Genomic DNA, 20,965 nt, shown 5'->3' with positions numbered 1-20,965 from the left:
GAAAGAATGACGTGATCCTTCACCAATTGGACATCAAAGCAAAAGAATTGGAGGCAGAAATCGCCAAGCGCCGTGAACGGAAACAGCTGGAGGCTCTATCGTGGCGTGACCTGGAACGCAGGATCGACGTTTTGGAGGAAAAGCATAAGTTTTTGCTCCGTCGGGGTCGTCATCCAGCCGGGCAGAATGAAGACGGGGCCGGAGTTATTTGACCTGCTGCACATGCTTGATATCTTAATGTCATGTTTTCCGTCGAGGCCTGTATGATCCTTTTATTACCTTTTTTTGTTCTGTCTCACATTTGATATTCTGTAGTGGAACTTAAACTTTGATAATATAATTATATCTACTTTCATATGTCTATTCTTAATTTCAAAAATCATGTGACCTGTTGACTCACAATTAGGGATTTATGTTACGATGGAGCCAAGTACCATTTCCAAATCGTGATTTCGGACCATTTCTGCAATTATTTACGTGTGCATTATCAAAGACGTGTTTGTCGATTTATCCTTCCATGCAGATTGGTATTACCCCATAGGCAGCGCGTTTGATTGTCACGAATGCTTATGGGTTCCTTCTGATTTAAGGTCATATACCGTCATTTTAAACTAGATAATAAAACAAAGGAATGTAGACATAGTATCATTTTTATGATATCCTAATATTATATGAAATTATAGGAAATAAACATCTTTCAAATTAGATTGCTTGGATGAACAAAGAATACGAAGCCATTGATCGAAACAAAATTCAGATTACTTCTCTCTCAGGTTATAATAAAACATTTAGTGCAATTACAGAATAAAAACTCCTTAAAATATGAAAGCAAATTTTGTTCTTTAAAGGACAACTATTCAATCTCTCAACCGGTTATATTATACGAATAGAATCCCGTGGTTCAATTGGAACATAGATGCATGTTCATTACTCAACGTTTGTACAGATTTTATACACCATCGCCAATTATCATTGCACATACAAAAATTATCTCGTACCCATTTTTTACCTGACCCCTTTCGGTCACTCCCTATTGCCTATCCAAGTTTACCAGTTTTGTATAAATTCACTGTCACGGTCTTAGTACCCAGCCTGAGAAAAAAATCGTTCGATGGTTTAAAACGTTGATTGACTAAACAGTCTTCTGTCCATTCAAACGTCACTTTATTAGTGCAAAGTTCAGATCATATCCCACTCAAGAAGAAAGCATTATTTGGACTAAGTTATAGGCTTATAGCCAAGATACGCATTAATTGATGAAACTGACAGTTTTTTAACAAATAAAATAAAATACACCATCAGTACGCATAGTAATTAGTAAGGGGTTAATGAAGGGGTTAATGAAGGATCATAACAAACCGGCATTTGCTAGCCACTGTATTGGAGGATTACATAAAGATAAACCCACAACAGTACAGTCGGGGGAGGATTAGCAAGAGTGGTAAACAGTCACCTTCGTTCAGATGCAAGCATTTCTAATAAGAGCACCATGATATCTTTGGAAATGTCCCTGAGGAACTTGATGCAGCTCTCGAGCTGCCCAGAAATACGGATAACCTCCATCATTTGAACACCCCTTTGCACTTCTCCCTCTTCTTCGTGATCAAACTTTAGCAAGTGGGCACACAGGTAACCTGCTTTGACGTTGCCCTCCGTTGAGGCCCTAGCAAGCAGTTCCATCCCATTGTCACAGTGTTCAAACCGGAAATACTCCATGAACCCCAGTCAGAGTATAGCATCCAGATTTCCTACTTCCACGCAGCGATCAAGGAATCTCCTTTCAGGCTGGTCGAGGTGAACTAAAAAGTGCGCTAACGGTTTATACGACATCGTCGCATGCTTGTATACAGCGTCTGAACTCGCCGCACCCAGGAACACCTTACACGTCGCCTGCATGTTGAACAGATCCTCAATCGAATTCGATGCAACCATCATGGCAATACTCGACCATATTTTGCGAGGAAGAAGATTCAGCGGGCATTCGTGCTGAACGGATACGTCCACTTTCTTTCTGTGCTTTTGGGAACTTCCGGCCATTTGTAAGGACTTCATGGAGGGATTATTAGAGATTATAAAGGGAAAAGTATAGGTAACCAATAACATTTTTAAACATTGTGTGAACAATGTAAATTAATAGGGTTAAAAATTTGCAACTGACGCCCTGACCTTGTGGCATTTTGCTTTTTAATATACTGCCATTGGGGGGGAGGGGTTGTGGTTCAGTACCGCATACGTTTCCCTAAATGTTTTCTTCATTTACCGATGCGTCTAGATAGTATAATAATTATATTGATTAGAAAGGTATTTATGGTATCCATAACCTTGCTTTAGTTTTCAAACTATATTAAATTAAGTCATCCTTGAAAAACTGTATCTTATAAAAAATGAGCATCCACATAAGATGTGATAAGATATTCTTATCACAACAGATTGCAATTTATAATGGAAATTAATTCTTGATCAAAATTAATTTTAAAAATATAATAAATTCATTGAAATTAATAGTGGTGAATAAGACAGACGTTATTACTTTTTTATTTGCTAGTGCAAGTACATCCCTATTCCTGTACTACTGTACATATAGTCCCTGCACCTACTCCTGAACATAGTGTCCGCGTGCAAGTAAATCTCGACTGCTGTTGCACCATTCTAGTTGCTTTATTTGTTTATTCTTCCATTTCTTAGCCTCCAGGTGAGAGAAAAACCCATAAACTGTATTCCACCATCAAGTCTAACCCCCTCTCCCTCTGCAAGGTCTACCAGATCTCCTCTAACAGTTGGATGGCAATGCGAACAGAAGGTGGGTGGTACGTCGTCTTTAGGGAAAGGATACCCAGAATATACCCCAACTGCGAGACGGCATCGGCTTAGGTGGAAGGCTTTCCACGGAACCTGCTTCTTCGTTACCGGAGTTACCAAGAGGCCGTGATCGCCTGGAACGACTACTTCCAGGTGACTGTATCGCCTGTTCCGGGGCTAGGCAGCGAGCTCCCGCCGGAGTCGGAGTTCAATCAATTCGTTCAAGGTGGACGGCACGAGGCGACGGTGACGACGACTTCGCCTTTTCCGGGGCTGGGCAGCGAGCACCCGCCGGCGTCGGAGTTCAATCGATTCATTCACGGTGGACGGCACGATACGACGGTGACGACGACTCCTGCGACGGTACCAGGTGCATCTGGTAAGCGAAAAATGTCTTCTTGCGACGCCCCAATGTCTAGTCACTTGCGTTGGTATCAATATGTTGCTAACAAAGTTACATCACTTGCAGCTAGCCAATCGATTGAGGACCTACAACAGGCCATTGCGTCGATCGAGTACCGTGTATCCCAGATCGAAAGAGAGAGATAAGAACTCAAGACTCAACTGGGAGAAATCATACGGCAACTGGCCAACGTTTTGCTGGACAGGTAAAGTCCCAGGTCTTAGGGGTCAGTGCAACAACGGGATGGAGACATCGTAAACCGACCCCACCCCTCCCCGGCAATGTATGAAGTATCGTACTGTTCAGGTTTAGTATTGTACTGTTTAGGCCCAACACTAATATTGTACTGTTCTGGTTTATTTTTTTTTATTCGGCATGGCCTATTAGCTAATGAAGTTATAAAATAGTGCTTCTATCGAAGGTTATACGTGTGAGCGTTTAAAACATGGTGATATGCATCGGTTCAAATATGTCATTTGTCTGACCCACAAAAGCAAAAATTTACAAAGCCACCAAACTCAACCACCCGAATCATTAGCAATAAAATACATTCAAATTTGGTTACAACGAAGCTTCATATGAACGTAAACAGACTAAAGAAATGCAACACCTCGAACTCTGCAAGGCAGTGGACGCACAACACGCTCGACAAATTGTTGGCGGCAGCCATGGTCTCGTGGGTCGGGCACACGCTTGACCGACAGACGACGGGCTTTCTTGGATCCGACGGGTTCACCCCAATCAGCAGATTCGCAAACATCTGCCCAAAGAGTTCTCTGCACATTTTGATTTTTCCAGAAGCCAATATGTTGGCATACAGTTCAACCCCCCTGCCAGCGTCTGCCTCGTGCTTAACACTGGGCGTAAGTAGTAGCATCGCACACATGTAGCGCGCTTGGATATCACCCGCATCGGCGGCCGCAAGCAGGGTGTCGATCCCACCGACGTATCGGCCCATCCAGAAGAATTCTCTCATCCCTATACGGAATATAGCGGCCGAATTTCCTGCGTGCGCGCTTCTATAAAGAAACCCATCCTCAGGACGGTCGTCGTCGTCATAACCGAACGCGACGGGTAGCTCCGCCATGGAGGCCACTTTGTACACCGCAGATGCATGGGCTGCATCCAAAAACACCTTTGCAGGTCGCCTGCATGTTAAACAAATCCCAGATCGAGGCCGACGTAACCCTTGCTGCAATTCTCACCCATATTTTGCGAGGTAGAAGAGTCAGCAGACAGCCGCGTGGGGGCACCCCCTTCCCTTTCCGTCTCGCATATCCGGCCTTCTTTTCCCTTCTGCCTTTGTCGGAGGTTGCACCCAATTTCATCCTATTTAATTTAAAATTGTTGGATGGGGGGAAGGGGAAGGTTACAGGAGGACCATCGTTAGTATGGAAGACTAGACGCGATGAAGGAACGCTGGGGAGGAAACTTATATACTACAAGACGCCTTACCAGATAAGTCAGGTACCGTGCCACATATGCCTTCATTTACGCCCACTGTAACCGATGCTTCGTTTGTGGGTTTGGCACAGGATTTGAAGAGATCGTAAACGTAATTTTTAAAGCTGATCATTGAAACATAATTTTAAAAACAAATTTAAAACTATATTAATGCGAAATGTTAATTTAAGCCAATATGTAATTAAATTGTTATCTCTTCTTTTTTTTTCTTCCATCGAACTAATTTAAATATAAATTGTTTATTTTCCCAAAAAAATGAAGTACATTAATTACTCATTTTCTACGTAAAAAAGTATTCGAAGCAGCTTCCCACTTTACACTATATATGTATACGTGCCCGTTAATGACAAACCCTATCCCTCCTAACGCTTCTTTCCCAGTTCTTCTCTGCCGTAACTCCTTCTCTCACCTCTCTGTCTATCCTTATCCCCATTCTTATTTCTGCCACCCTCCACTGCTCTCTCCACTGTATACTTCTGAGAAAATGTCACAGGAGTCCGTCACCGACCACGCCGTTAGTCCCGACGACCTCCCGGAACAGCCGATCACTTCTCTTATCGACATCGTCCGTACAGATGAAAAGTCCGTGGGATTGTGACCTCGTTGAGGCCGAACTTGTCAGGAGGGAGGAGATTTTGGGAGTCTAGACTTGAAAAGATCTCAGATGAACTCTTCAACGTCAGAGCCGAGAGGTTAAAGTTAATGGTCAAGTTGAGGGAAAAGGAGGATCAACTGGAGGAAGAGGAGAAGGCACGGCGCTGGGAGGAAAAGTTGCTGCGCAGGGCGCAACAATAGTTTGAAGCGACCGTTCGCCGATTGTATGACAAAGCAAACGAAATGATGGCGAAAAGCTCAAAGTGGCGTGACGTGGCACATAGGGTCGTCGATGTTTTGGAGGTCAAGCACAAATCTTTGTTCCGTTGGGCAGGCGTTCAACCGGAGCAGATTGAAGACAGTGACGGAGGTATTTGACCTGGTGCACATGGGTGATATCTTTATGTTGTATTGGTTTCTATCGAGGCCTAAAGCCCTGAATGATCTATTTGTTTTTTTTTGTTTGGTCGTCCTTTTGATCTTATGAAATGCTAATTAAAACTCGGTAGCGATTATTATATCTACTTTCATCGGTTCGATATTAAAAATTTGTTTATCTTGAATTGTTAATCGGTTTATTCTTCCTCGCCAGTGAGTATAACACGACAAGAACAAAATTTTTGAGTTATTTCCATTTTGATTGCTATTGATTCGGAAGATTAATATTCTATGCTTCGTAGTCAGTATAAATTCGTTTAATCCAGATGCGGTTAACTATCAATATCTTCTCATCTCCTTTCTTGTTAGTAATAATTTGAATTGATTTAAATTGAAATAGATATTTCCTAAACATACGCAAAACACGCTTTTCGGTGACTCCCCATTGCCTATCCGAGTTACCAGTTTTGTGGGCTGTTTTGTATAAATTAATTGTGATGGTATCAGATAGTTCACAGCCCCAAGCAAAAAACGGGGGATGTAAATCATCCAATATAAAACAAGTCATCTGAGCGGTTGATACATAAGTAGGAAATCATCTTGCGTTGTTAGCATTTACCGTTTTCAAATCGTGATCCAGTACCTTTCGCCAACTATTTACGTATGCATTCTCAAAGACCTGCTTATCGATTTTTTTCTTTCTGAATTATTTTCATGTGGCGTATCGTAATATTATGCCCAATTCGGTTATAATGGATAAAATATTATCCAATTAAAATGCTTGGATGAACAAAGAATACGAAAGGATTGATATAAACAAGTTTCATAGTACTTCTTTCTCAGTTTATAATAAGCCAATTAGTGCAATTAAATACTAAAAACTCCTTAAAAAACCTCATCAAATTATGCTTGTTAAAGGAGAGGTATTCAACCTCAACCAATCATATTGCTCGAATGCAATCCCGTGTTCAATTGGAAAATATGTGGATGTTCCTTATTCAACGTTTCTGTTAATATTATGCACCAGCATATGGCAAAACTTTACATTAATCAGATAAGTTGGTTTTTTACAGAGCATTTTAATTATTATATCCTATAGAATATTAGATTGTTTAGCAACTAATTATACATGCAATAACTGTTTTTGTGTTATCCTTTTTTTTTGGTACTGGGTGTTCCTCTACTTTCTTCAGCCATGTAATTTTTTTTTACCATACCAAATCAGTGATCCATTTTTAACAAAATTATTAATAACCCAGCACTTGAGCCCATCATTGGTTTCAGAAAAAAATTATAACGTAGAGGCCCATCTGGATTGAGCCAAGTCCAACCAACTGTGTTCCAACTTGACCCGCCCGACCCAAAAAACCTTCTTCCTCTCTTTCGTCATCCTCTCGCCCACCATCTCCACGCCGCTTCGATCCTTCCTTGTTGATCGTCTCCGGCAAAGCCATACAGCTAGCCGAAACATCACTCATTGTTATCCGACGGTGATCAAATCCAGCTCCGGCGAGGACACTATGCAGATCTTCATCCTCCGAACCAACGAGTCGCGACAGATGCGCCATTCTGAGTATGACTTGGCCACGAGGGAAAGAAGGCGCCAGAGAGAGATAGCTTCTTGGAGGACCGGTTGCTAGCCCCATCATCATCTCGAGCTTTCACTAAGGCGAGATTGGCGGTCCCATGCCCATATTGAGAAACGACGAGCCCTATGAGCTACCTCTTCCGTCTCTGCCGAACGGTGGGCAACTTTGCAGTGTGATTCTGCGGGAAAAAACATTAACTTCAGGTGAGTGTTACGTTTAATCTCTTGTGGTGTCGAGGAGGAGCACCCGCGTCGAATCGTCTTCACCGGAGGCTGGCGGGACTTAATGCAGAATCATTAACTGCCATTAATTTCAGTCTTAAAACATCGTGAACTAATTCTACATAACCCAAATAATTTTTGAATCTAACAAAAATAACCACCTACAAAGTAAATTTTGCAAAGTGACCCCTCTAACACAAGATATCCACTAGCCAATCAAAGGAGAGAAGAGGTAGCATGATCTCTATCGTTGGATTACAAAAACAAGAGAGATCCGACGGCCATCATCAATTGGTGCATCGGTCAGCCGAACATAAACTCTATGTGCACTAGTGTGCTAGAGAGCGTCGGCACATGGAATCCATGCCCATCAAAGAGACATCATCGAAAAACTGTCGTAAACTCGTTGCTGACATATTGGCAAGCTCTAAGTGACACTATAATTGATTGACGCCTAAATTGAGTCAAACCACATTGCTTCATTCTTTAAGCATATAAATCCTTTTCTCAACAATAATTTAAACCACTCAGATAAAAATATTTAAAATATCTTTTTTTAAAAACGTTTTTAATAATTAAAATTCAACCTATATAATTAATTAAACTGTATTATTTTTATGAAAATTAGATCAGATAAATCGATTTAACTAAAAAATTAGTAAATCAAACTTTAAACTTATCTAAATTAATTTTTTTTATAAAAAATAACTATAATATTTTTATTATAAAAATAAATAAAATATTTATATTATATTTATTAATTTTAAAAATTTTAAATTTTAATTAAAAATTAGAATTTAAAATTTTTAAAATTAATATAATTAATAAATATATATAATAAAAATATTATAATTATTTTTTATAAAAAATATTAATTTAAACTGATTTAAAATTTACTAATTTTTTATTTAAATCGATTTATTTAATATAATTTTAATAAAAATAATATAATTTAATCAATTATATGGTTTAAATTTTAATTATTAAAAAAAAAACTTTAAAAATTTTTTTTCCAATACTTTCTCTCCCTCCCAAAGCACAAGCAGAGATCTTTTTCTCTCCTTGTTCCTCCTCGATGGTGCTGTTCTGAGTGTTTTGATTACATTAAAAATCAGCTGGTCTCCAGAGTCAGCTTCATCATCGTCGTTGTTGAGAGAGTGTGTTCAAAATCCTATAGCTGATCACCGTACACGGCGATAATGGCCGTGAAGAAGGGGGGACAGAGAAGGGGAAGGGGAAAGCTGGGAGAGCTAGAGGAAGCGGAGGAAGGAGAGGATCTCCGGAGGCGAGGTGGAGACGGGGGAGGCAGCGTTGCAGGAGCGGGAGGCCACGGAGAAGGAGGTTGAGAGGTTGAGGAACGCTGTGAGGAGGCAGAGGAAGGATTTGACTATTTGAGTTCGAGGATGCTTGAAGAGGATGCTTGATGAACGCTCCAATTACCGGTCCACTTTTGTTTGTTTTTTATCTTTTCATTTGTATAATTTTGTCCTAATTTCTGTGTATTGTGCTTGATGATTGTTAAAAAGTAGAGAGAACATATTACATAGCAGAAAAATTGGTAGAATTTGCCTTACCCTAATTTGTGTATATATAGAAAGGTCAGTGAAGTCTTGTTAAGGACAATATCTGAGATGCAAGTAAAGTAGTATAATAGCTGGTGCTAGAGATATGATTTTATGAGTTATGTTTAGAAATATGCGTTTAATGATAAGAAATTAAAATGTAATTAAATATGATTTATGATTTCTATTTAAAAGGAAGGTTTATATACTTTTGTCTATGCTGGTGATATGTTTGAAGCAACAAAACAGCTGCAACAATAAGCCTTTTTTCTATTGGTGTGATCAGCTACACACTCTCTTAACAACGACCATGACAAAACCAACCGTGGAGACTAGTCGATTTTGAACGGAATCGCTGCAGTGAGAGTACTCAGAGCAGCGCTATTGAAGAGGAATGAGTCCACATCAACTTTTCTATGGCGCTTCGTGGACAGAAATTGTTTGACAGAACTATTCTGAATTTCAAAGTGTAATTTAAGAATGAATCTAGGTAATTATTAATTTAAAAAGACTATTTTAGAGTTCGAACATAATTTAAGTGACCACTTTAAAATTTAACTGATGAAAGGAGTAGCTATTTTCAGAGTTCGTTAAGGATTATGTGAATTTTGGAAGATAAGTTCGTCGAGGGTTGCGCGAACCTGGTGAGAAGCCAAAAGAATAGTTATTTTGGTTAGATTTATTTTTGAAAATAAAGATTTTTTTGTTTTTATAAGAAAAAAATTCACAAAATTTACATCCTCTCTCATGTTTCACGCGCACGACGCGTGCTATTCCGCACACCCTCAGTGCTGCCAGCTGGCACCTATCGGTTCACTCGGTTGGCCAACCTTATCCAATTTCATATTAAAGTTTTACTAACCTCACCTGCAGTTACTCACTCACTTACCCCTTACAGCTAAATCTCACAGCAGCAGCGATTTTGCAATGACGGTCCCTTCTTCACCTTTGACCTCACACGTGCCAAATCAAGCTCTCATTGGTCTGTGCCGCGATTCCTTTTGCCTCTGAAACTGTAGATAAGAGGTGCACGATTATGTTGTGCTTTAGAAAAAGATAATAAAGAAATAAAAAGAGACACCAACTAATATTTTTGTTTAAAATAAATAAAATTAAGGTATTTTCCAGTCATCACATCTCTTGAATAATAATATTTTTTAATTATTAATTATATGAATTAATGCGTAAAACTGAAAACTAAAAGGTTTATATTATTAATTCTCTGAATATTCATTATTTCCTAGCGCTTTCCTATTTCATCATCATAATAATTCGTTTCTTATTTTTTATTTTATTATTATTGTTCTCATTTTTGTGGGAGAGAAGAATAAGGAGAAGGAGAACGAAGAAGAAAAGAGTTGAGAATTGAGATCTTGCGAAATAAGAAACCCTAGTTTTTTTCCTTTCCCTTTTTAGGTGTTATCTGCAGAAATTTTCCCAATCGAATTCAGCTCCAACCTGCTACTGTCACCAATAAGGATTCTTTGGTCATTGTTTCAATCGCTACAGGTATGTTTTAATTCCCCATTTTCCCAATTCCTTAGCTCCATTTCTGTGTTGCTTAGAATGAGGGTAAAGAACAAAAGGTTTCTATTTTCATTTTATGTGGTCGGATTTTGTTGTCTTTGATCTTATTGTGATGGGAATCGACGGGGTTTGGTTGGTATAATGCATGTTTTCTTGTTTGTGATGTAATATAGCCTATGTTGGAACACTGTCAAACGTTGGAATGCTTCTTTATCGAATCATGTTGCATATGTGTATGCGCTATGTGTCTGCATTTGGGTAAATTGCAAATAATTTTTCAGCACAAATGACTAGCCAAGAGTAAGTGTTCTTGGTTATCATCAGTTCATGAATCTTACTTTCGCTTGTTAATGTTTATGCTTACGCCCTCTTGTGTATGTTGGTTGTGAGTTTCATTGTTTACTTGTGTATTCAAATGATGAATGATTTTAATATTGGTGCTTTTTGTCAATTTTGTAGAGTAAGTCAGTTTTTTTGGATTGTGTGCAATTAAGACGACGCAAAGATGATGTCAAGGTCGTATACAAATCTCTTAGATTTGGCTTCTGGGAATTTCCCGGCAATGGGGAATTCGTTTAAAGAACGGCGGCGGATGCCAAGGGTTATGAGTGTACCTGGGATTGTCACAGAAGTAGATGATGATCAGGCAGTTAGTGTTTCTTCTGATAACCCGTCAACTGTTTCTACAGATAGAATGATCATTGTAGCAAATCAGCTACCTTTAAAAGCAAAGCGACGAGAGGACAACCAAGGTTGGAATTTCAGTTGGAATGAGGATTCCTTGCTTTTACAACTCAAGGATGGACTTCCAGAAGAGATGGAGGTTCTTTATGTTGGATCATTGCGTGTTGACATTGACCCAGCTGAGCAGGATGATGTGTCACAGTATTTGTTGGATAAATTCAAATGTGTTCCTACTTTTCTACCCGCTGATGTTTTGGCAAAGTTTTATGATGGCTTCTGTAAAAGGCAGTTATGGCCACTTTTTCATTACATGTTACCATTTTCAACCGCTAACAGCCACCGTTTTGATCGATCTTTATGGGAAGCCTATGTGCTAGCAAATAAGCTATTTTTTCAAAAGGTAGTTGAAATAATAAACCCAGAAGATGATTTTATTTGGGTTCATGATTATCATTTGATGGTGCTGCCAACCTTTATAAGAAGGCGCTTTAACAGGGTTAAACTGGGATTTTTCCTGCATAGTCCCTTTCCTTCATCAGAGATATATAGGACTCTTCCTGTCAGGGAGGAGATACTTAAAGCATTACTCAACTCTGATATCATTGGATTCCACACGTTTGACTATGCTCGTCATTTCCTTTCTTGCTGTAGTCGTATGCTGGGTCTGGAGTATCAGTCAAAGAGGGGCTATCTAGGATTGGAATATTATGGAAGGACTATCAGTATTAAGATTATGCCTGTAGGGATTCACATGGGTCGAATTGAAACCGTTATGAAGATGGCAGATGAGGAGTGCAAGGCAAGGGAGCTCAAACAGCAATTTGAAGGGAAAACCATTTTGCTTGGTGTTGATGATATGGACATTTTTAAAGGTATTAATTTGAAGATTTTGGCTATGGAGCAAATGCTCAAACAACACCCCAAATGGCAAGGAAGAGCTGTTCTGGTCCAGGTTGTAAATCCTGCAAGGGGAAAAGGGATACATCTAGAAGAGATACATGCTGAAATAGAAGAAAGCTGCAGCAGGATTAACAGGATGTATGGACGGCCTGGTTATGAACCAATTATTTTTATTGATAGATCAGTTTCAGTTGCTGAAAAGGTTGCCTATTACAGCCTTGCTGAGTGTGTTATTGTCACAGCTGTGAGAGATGGGATGAATCTAACTCCTTATGAATATATTGCTTGTAGACAGGGAATATCTGGTAATGGTTCATGTTCCGATATTAGAAGCCCAAAGAAGAGTATGTTAGTAATATCAGAATTTATTGGGTGTTCTCCATCACTCAGTGGGGCTATACGTGTCAATCCATGGAATGTTGAGGCCACTGCAGAGGCAATGAATGAGGCTATCTCAATGAGTGATGGAGAGAAGCAGTTGCGGCATGAAAAGCACTACCGGTATGTTAGCACACATGATGTAGCATATTGGTCACGTAGTTTCTTGCAGGACATGGAGAGGGCTTGCGCTGACCTTCTAAGAAAAAGATGTTGGGGAATTGGTCTTAGTTTTGGATTTAGAGTTGTAGCACTTGACCCAAATTTTCGTAAGCTCTCAATTGATGCTATGGTTTCATCTTACAAGAGGGCAAGGAGTAGGGCCATTTTGTTGGACTATGATGGTACGGTGATGCCACAGAATTCCATTAATAAGAGTCCAAGCAATGAGGTTATCTCTCTTTTGGACACGCTTTGTGCAGACCCCAGAAATGTAGTTTTCATTGTTAGCGGAAGGGGGAGGAATAGCTTAAGTGATTGGTTCTTACCCTGCAAAAATCTGGGAATTGCCGCAGAACATGGTTACTTTTTGAGGTATGATCTTTGCTATTACTTACTGTATGGGTCATATAAAACATTTACGCACATAACTTATGCTATAAGTTAGAAGGGGCCTTTTGTCTGAATATGAAAAATGATGTTAATTTCCTTTTGTTACTCGTGGTAGTTTTCTTCCCAATCCAAATTTGGCAGTATTTAGTCATTTAATCTAATTGGAAATCCTTTTATCTCTGCTTTGACAAATGCTTTTAACAAGTCGTTTTACCCTGTATAAGTTTAAATTAGTCATGAGAATTGAGAAAACCCAAGATTAAATAGATCTAGGTATTCTTGTAAGTAGAGGTGATCAAATCTAGAAACTAAATTCACTAAATACTACTTTTTTATTTATTCTTATCCAAAATTAAATAAAAAGGGGTGTAATTATATATATTGAGGGCATTCTTGTAAATATATGTGCATTTGCATTTTTCTTCAGTATAGTTTCTTATCTCTTGACATTCAGTCATATGTTCTCTTTTATGATGAGGCGATGTTTTAAGAAATTTGAGCCCATTTCAGATGGTCGCAAAGTGCACAATGGGAAATTTGTGGTAAGAACATGGACTTTGGATGGATGCAGATTGCTGAACCCGTGATGAAACTCTACACAGAGGCAACTGATGGTTCCAACATTGAAACAAAGGAAAGTGCTTTGGTCTGGCAATACCGGGACGCAGATCTTGGTTTCGGATCTTCTCAAGCTAAGGAAATGTTGGATCATCTAGAAAGTGTTTTAGCCAATGAGCCCGTTGCCGTGAAGAGTGGCCAGTTCATTGTTGAAGTAAAACCCCAGGTATATATAATTTCTTTAAATCATTATCTAATAAAACCCGGATAAGCACTTAATAGCAAATGGTATCAGCAGCAGAGATCATTCATGCCTTGCCAGCAATTTTATTATTGGAGTGTTCATTTCAGCCATTGAGTGACAAATATTAGAGGAAAAGAAAGAAAAAAGGAAAAAAAAAAAGAAAAAAAGGGACATTTGCAGCCATAAAGGTTTAAAATTTGTTGATTGTCAAATTATAGGCAGGGTGGAACTTTATTTAATATATAAGAAAAAGAAATTTTGGAGATTCTTATAGTTCATTTGGTTGAACTACAAGCATATAGTAGAACTCCTCCATCAACTTGACCTGTGAACCTGAGCCGTTTAATCATAATATCTTTTGTTTTTTTTTTTTAAAACATTGGCATAAACTCTTATGGTTAAGATTGCTGTTGTGGACCCTGATGAGAGGTGACCTGCTTCATGTTGAATACATCTGTCAATGTTTTTCTTTGCAGGATGTGAGCAAAGGCTTAGTTGCCGAAAGGATATTTTCATCAATGGCAGAGAATGGCAAACAGGCTGATTTTGTGTTGTGTGTTGGTGATGATAGATCAGATGAAGACATGTTTGAAATAATCAGTAGTTCAATCTCAAGAAATATTCTTTCAGCCAATTCTTCTGTATTTGCCTGCACAGTTGGACAAAAACCAAGCAAAGCTAAGTATTATCTGGATGATACTACTGAAGTAATAAGCATGCTTGAATCTTTGGCAGAAGAATCAGATTCTTCACCCGACTTAGAAGAAATTGGAGATTCTTTTCAAAGGCAAGTGAGATTATGATGAGGTTTCTCCTGACTTTTTAGATAAAATGATTTGTTTAATTGGGTGTAATATTCGTGGGTGAGCTATCATTTGGGGCGTTGGGCTGAGAATGCTTTCATAATTTTTTTTTTCTTTTCCTTTTTTTTCCCCAATCTATTTCTTTTTTTATTATTATTTTTAATTTCTTCAATTATATATTACATATATTTTTGGGATAATCCCGTCATTGGTTTTCTGTTCATGTCATTGATAATTCTAGTTGGAAGAGTAGGGAAAGATGTTATACTGGCATTCTGTAACAAAGGAAGCAAGAAGTGGAAGCTCTTATTTGCCTTCCCAACATTTCCAAATATATTTAGACAGTTGATTCACTTGATTGGATATAGAAATGCAATTATTTCAATTTTTTTTACATAATTAACAAAAATTAGAGAAGTAAATAGGAGGATAGAATAATAGCATAGCTAGGCCACATGGGAAATGGATATTTTCATATTAAAATTTTATGTACTTCTTTCATTTGTTAATTGTTGTTAATTGAATGTTTTCATGGTTAATATTTGGATTTAATTTAATTTGTGTTTATGTGTATCTATATGAATATATAGAAAAAATTGTATTATATACATGTTTAACTAGAGTAAGGCATGGGCGATGCACATAGGAATAACGAAAGTGAATATACTATAATCGTGGATTAGTGTAAAAGTATAAACATTAATGTTATGTGGATGTTAAAATTAGTTGTTAAAATTAATTATTAGTATAAAATATATATTAATATATGCATTTATATAGTCACCAAAAATATGTATTTATATATAAATACAGAGTCATTAATTGCAGTGTATAAATATATTTTTTAATTGTAAATGTACCATGAAATGCAATGGAGATGAAAATAAACTATACTTACACGAGATGCACAGAAAGAAAAAAAAAGACAAAAAAGAAAATAGTTAAACTATATATTAAAATGAAAAATAAAAATATCTTGGAGTGGAATAAGATTATAATAATATAAAGCATAGTTATCAAAATCGAATCGGTAATCGATTCGATCATATGATTGGGTTATTGGTCACTAATTCAACTGGTAAGTTACTAATTTACTCGGTTGATCCGGTTATAATTAAATAAAAATATAAAATTATAAAAATATAATTAAAATTAAAAGTTAAATGCATATTTTTTTAAAATATATTAATAATAATTAAATATTAATTATTAGATATAATTTATACTGTAAAAAGAGATAATAAATTAGTCACTAGTATAAAATATTTTTTTAATTTAAATAAACAAAGAAAAAAAGATAACACAATCAATATCAATATATCAATATATTTATATACTATGTGTTTTTACTTGTTTAGTATCCATGTGAATCTATACTTAAAAGGATAAAAAAAAAAAATTCATTCATGGTTTTTTATATATATATTTTTTTGTCATATATATATTAGTAAGAAACTAGTTAGCATAGTGAAGGGGGAGCTTGTGTGCACAAGCAGCCCCATATTCAAACCTTGCTTTTAACATTTTTGGGGTTGTATTGGAGGGAGTTTCTACGATGATTCGGCGGTCCGTGGGTGCACCGTGAATCCGCGACGAGTCTAGTGGGGTCTGAAGTGCGAATGGATCAGTTTTTAACGGATTTAACCATCGTTGACCAGTTTAAATGCAAGTCCGATCTTAGTCTACTAATCGAATCAGTTAAACTATCGGTTTTTCGGTTTACTCGGCTGATTCGGTTCAATTCTGATAATTATGATATAAAATGGTAAATTTGTATTCCACTTAAGTGGATGACATGAATGTTGATAATATTTTTAGTTAAATTATATCTTTTTAATTTTGTATATTATATAAACATGATCAAAACCCTTTTTTAACATTTTTTTTTCATTTTTTTGTATAAAATCTCAAACTTTAGTAATTAATTATCAACGCTCCAAAATCTAAGAAAAATAATTTATATATGTGATCGTTGGAGAATTAATTTCACTTATGTGTTGAAATTAAATGTTATTGTCTATTTAATATGTTAATTGTTCATGTCATATTTAACAGTGAGATAATATTGAATCCATTTGAAACTTTTTGAGACTAAAATAGAACTTTTAAAAACATTAAGAATCAAACTAAAATTTAGACAAAATATTGAGAAATCAAAATAATACTTTACCCTTTAAATTTTTTTCTATGTCTTCTTTTACATTTAATTTTTGCTTCACCTATATTATTCATCGTTTATACCATCTTAACTTTTGACATAAGATATTGTTATCTTTGTCATTCAAATATTATTATTTTATGATATATGATTAATTATTTATGATATTTAAGTAATCCAATTTATGTTTATCTTTATAAATTAATAACGAGGATGATGATTGGTTAGGCATTTTGACTGTGATACTCAACCAAGTTGGGTGTTTGTTTTTCTGATGAACCTTGGCTTGAAGATACTCTAAATTTGTATTATCATTTCAGTTATCTTTTTTGATTTTGTCATTTTTACTTCTGGCAATTGGTTTGTTCCTCAATACAGTGGAGAGTAGTTTCACAGAGTTGAAGTTATTAATTATCAATGCATTTGTGATTGTTTAGGATAGGTCCATGATGTTTTGGAGTAAAGGAATGACTTCAACCTCAGTTGTGCCTCAAAAAAGCCTTTGACTAGTTTGGCTGCTTTGATCTGGGCATGCATACCTCTTTCGCTTGGGGATTTATGGATCCATTAGATCGACATAAATGAATATTTGAAGGCTTTTACATTTAGCAAGGAGGATGACATTATGGTACTTTTCTTGTACAACCTTTTCTCTTTTGACAATTTTCATGATTTTTTGATATGTGATGTACTTCTTCAATAGTAGCACCACTGGGATTCCCTGGATCTAATTTAGGTTTTGTTTTTCCTTTGGTGACATTGCAGGCCAAGTCGAAGTGTATGATTTACCACTTCATCTTAAAGGATTGGGTATCAGAATGTTTTGATGGCGATGAACAAAGTGATGTGGTCATTAGGTGCGACTTTTTCCTCATAAACACTTATGAGTTCATCATTATGATACTTTTTCTCAATGTGTTAATCCTAGAGCATTAATAAATTGGAGGAACATGGTGCTCAATATCCCAACTAAAATCATGGCGGTGGGGGGTTTGGTGTTGGTAAGGGATCGTCAGATAAGCTTGGGAGCAAGAAAGGTACTAGCTGGGAGGGGATTTGTTATCTAGCTCTCTAAGACTATGTTTGGTTGGAAAGAAAGAAATTGAGTGGATTTTTATTTTTTTTAGATGTGTTTGGATGAAAGAAAAATAAGAAGGAAAGAAATGTTATAAAAAGACAATTTCATTCTTGTATTATAAAATATATTAAAAAAATTGAAAAAAAAAATTGGTATGTCTCATCCACTTTTTTACACCATTCAACTTTTTTTCTTTAATTTCTCTTCTCAACCAAACAATGAAAAATAATTATTTTTCTTCTAATTTTTTTTCCTCCCTTTTCTTTCCTTCTCATTTTCTCTCAAACAAACATAACCTAAGAGCGATTTGGATGTTGAGTGTCTCCTACTTCTTGGCTTCAATGAGGTTGGATTTTCCTCTTATGGTCATAGGTAGTCATACACATAGTTTTGGATCTTGATATTGTTTTTTTAGTTAAACTCCTTTTGAAATGAGTCTATTTCCATAACCCTTTTATGAGGGTTATTAGGATTGTCTAGGATTGTAGGTAATCTATTTGAAGGTGGTTCGTGCTGAAACAATCTATATGATCTTTTTGTTGAGACTCTTCTGGTTTTTGTATGATGGAGAACATGTTGACACAATTTTTAAGTAAGATTAGAATTACCTCTCGGAGTCATAGAACATTAATTTTTAGGATTGAGACACGAGACTGTGGATCTCCTTGATCCTGGTTAGTGTCTCAACGCGGTGGCAATGTACCTACAAAAAACTATGACGCTCAAGTCAATGATTGTCTAAGAGGTATAAAGATTAAAAGTAGATATTATACCTTGATCATATATTAGACCATTTATTTGTAATATTTGGAGAGTAAATGTATCTCAAGTATCCAACAAGATCAGCTCCATTTGAGAGAATCTTTGGCAAAGAAGCAGGGAGCGAACACAGAACTTTTTCGAAACCAAAAGGCAAGTGAAAATTTTAGAATATTAAAGCAAAGATCCTTTATAGTATTTGTGGATAATATTCCACAATTGGTGAATCTTCAATGGGTATGGGAAGTATTTATCAAGGAGAGACAAGATGTTGTTGTCTTTTTATCGAAAAAGAAACAGTTGAGCACTCCTCATGAATTTGCTTTTGTTAAATATACCTTCAAGAACCATACACATAGGGTAGTTTATAACCTTGAAGGCTGGGAAATAAATAGAGTATAACTATTAGTGTCTCTTACCTAGATTATTTCTTTATCAATAATAGGTTTACCATTGTAATTATTTTTTTAGTGAGAGTACATAAAAAGTACATAGTATATAAGGTGTAATAACTTAACAAATATTTTCTAAGGTGATTTTCATTCTCTCCATTGAGAAGAACTTATTTCTCTTCCTCTCTTAATCCCTTCTGGTTCATCAAACCATCAACATCACAGCTTGAACAGTTTAGGGCATGACATTTTCTTCATGGTGCGGTGAGCGTAGATAGGTGAAGTATAGTTTTCTACTAAGAAGGGCGTCTGCACGCAAGCGACGTTCTAGATCATGTATAATAACGGCGTCTTTCTCATCTTGATTTAACAGCATCGGAACCATCAGTCGCACAGGAACCCCACGTATGTGGGAAAGGACTAATCTTACCCACCCAACGGTTGTGGTGTCTAAGACTTTGAAACGGAGAATTGGTTCTTCGGGCCCTGGAACCTTCACGAACATATCCGTAGCTTCCATTGTATGTGCTTTAACGAACCCTTGACCCTTCTTGAATCCGTTTAGGGACAAGCATTTGTCTGGTCTCATTCATTTTATACCAGTTCGTTCCAAGGATCAACTTGCTGATTTTCTTACCAAAGCTCTGCCACCGGGTCCTTTTCTTGCTAATGTTTCCAAGCTAGGATTGTTAGATTTACACACTTCTAGCTTGCGGAAGGGTGTTACCTAGATTATTTTTTTATCAATAATAGGTTTACCATTGTAATTATTTTTTTAGTGAGAGTACATAAAAAGTACATAGTATATAAGGTGTAATAACTCAACAAATATTTTCTAAGGTGATTTTCATTCTCTCCAACATGGAGAAGAACTTATTTCTCTCCCTCTCTTAATCCCTTCTGGTTCATCGAACCATCAACATCACAGCTTGAACAGTTTAGGGCATGACATTTTCTTCATGGTGCGGTGAGCGTAGATAGGTGAAGTATAGTTTTCTGCTAAGAAGGGCGTCTGCAAGCAAGCGACGTTCTAGATCATGTATAATAACGACGTCTTCCTCATCTTGATTTAACAGCATCGGAACCATCAGTCGCACAGGAACCCCACGTATGTGGGAAATGACTAATCTTACCCACCCAACGGTTGTGGTGTCTAAGACTTTGAAACGGAGAATTGGTTCCTCGGGCCCTGGAACCTTCACGAACATAGCTTCCATTGTATGTGCCTTAACGAATCCTTTACCCTTCTTGAATCCGTTTGGGGGACAAGCATTTGTCTAGTCTCATTCATCTTATACCAGTTCGTTCCAAGGATCAACTTGCTGATTTTCTTACCAAAGCTCTGCCACCGGCTCCTTTTCTTGCTAATGTTTCCAAGCTAGGATTGTTAGATTTACACACTTCTAGCTTGCGGGAGGGTATTACCTAGATTATTTCTTTATCAATAATAGGTTTACCATTGTAATTATTTTTTAGTGAGAGTACATAAAAAGTACATAGTATATAAGGTGTAATAACTCAACAAATATTTTCTAAGGTGATTTTCATTCTCTCCAACATGGAGAAGAACTTATTTTTCTCCCTCTCTTAATCCCTTTTGGTTCATCGAACCATCAACATCACAGCTTGAACAGTTTAGGGCATGACATTTTCTTCATGGTGCGGTGAGCGTAGATAGGTGAAATATAGTTTTCTGCTAAGAAGGGCGTCTGCACGCAAGCGACGTTCTAGATCATGTATAATAACGGCGTCTTCCTCATCTTGATTTAACAGCATCGGAACCATCAGTCGCACAGGAACCCACGTATGTGGGAAAGGACTAATCTTACCCACCCAACGGTTGTGGTGTCTAAGACTTTGAAACGGAGAATTGGTTCTTCGGGCCCTGGAACCTTCACGAACATATCCGTAGCTTCCATTGT

General features: G+C 37.0%; 1 protein-coding gene and 1 long non-coding RNA gene across 2 annotated transcripts; both read left to right on the top strand.

Moving 5' to 3' along the window:
* The first annotated feature begins 8,436 nt into the window (after positions 1 to 8,436).
* On the top strand, positions 8,437 to 15,041 carry LOC112737785 (probable alpha,alpha-trehalose-phosphate synthase [UDP-forming] 7). Its single transcript, XM_025787892.3, has 5 exons — positions 8,437 to 8,890; positions 9,297 to 10,519; positions 10,997 to 13,033; positions 13,562 to 13,835; positions 14,330 to 15,041. The coding sequence occupies exons 3-5, from the start codon at positions 11,043 to 11,045 to the stop codon at positions 14,654 to 14,656; spliced, it is 2,592 nt and encodes an 863-aa protein (XP_025643677.1). The 5' UTR covers positions 8,437 to 8,890; positions 9,297 to 10,519; positions 10,997 to 11,042; the 3' UTR covers positions 14,657 to 15,041.
* A 2,210-nt stretch (positions 15,042 to 17,251) lies between these two features.
* LOC112735831 (uncharacterized) lies at positions 17,252 to 19,924 on the top strand. The gene is made up of 2 exons (XR_003168560.3): positions 17,252 to 17,442; positions 17,580 to 19,924. It is a non-coding gene; the product is annotated as an uncharacterized lncRNA (long non-coding RNA).
* The last annotated feature ends 1,041 nt before the right edge of the window (positions 19,925 to 20,965 follow it).

Source organism: Arachis hypogaea, chromosome 13 (assembly GCF_003086295.3).
Source record: "Arachis hypogaea cultivar Tifrunner chromosome 13, arahy.Tifrunner.gnm2.J5K5, whole genome shotgun sequence".
In the NCBI taxonomy this organism is placed as follows: domain Eukaryota; kingdom Viridiplantae; phylum Streptophyta; class Magnoliopsida; order Fabales; family Fabaceae; genus Arachis; species Arachis hypogaea.
Note: the sequence above shows the minus strand (reverse complement) of the source record. Positions and strands in the feature narration are given on the sequence as shown.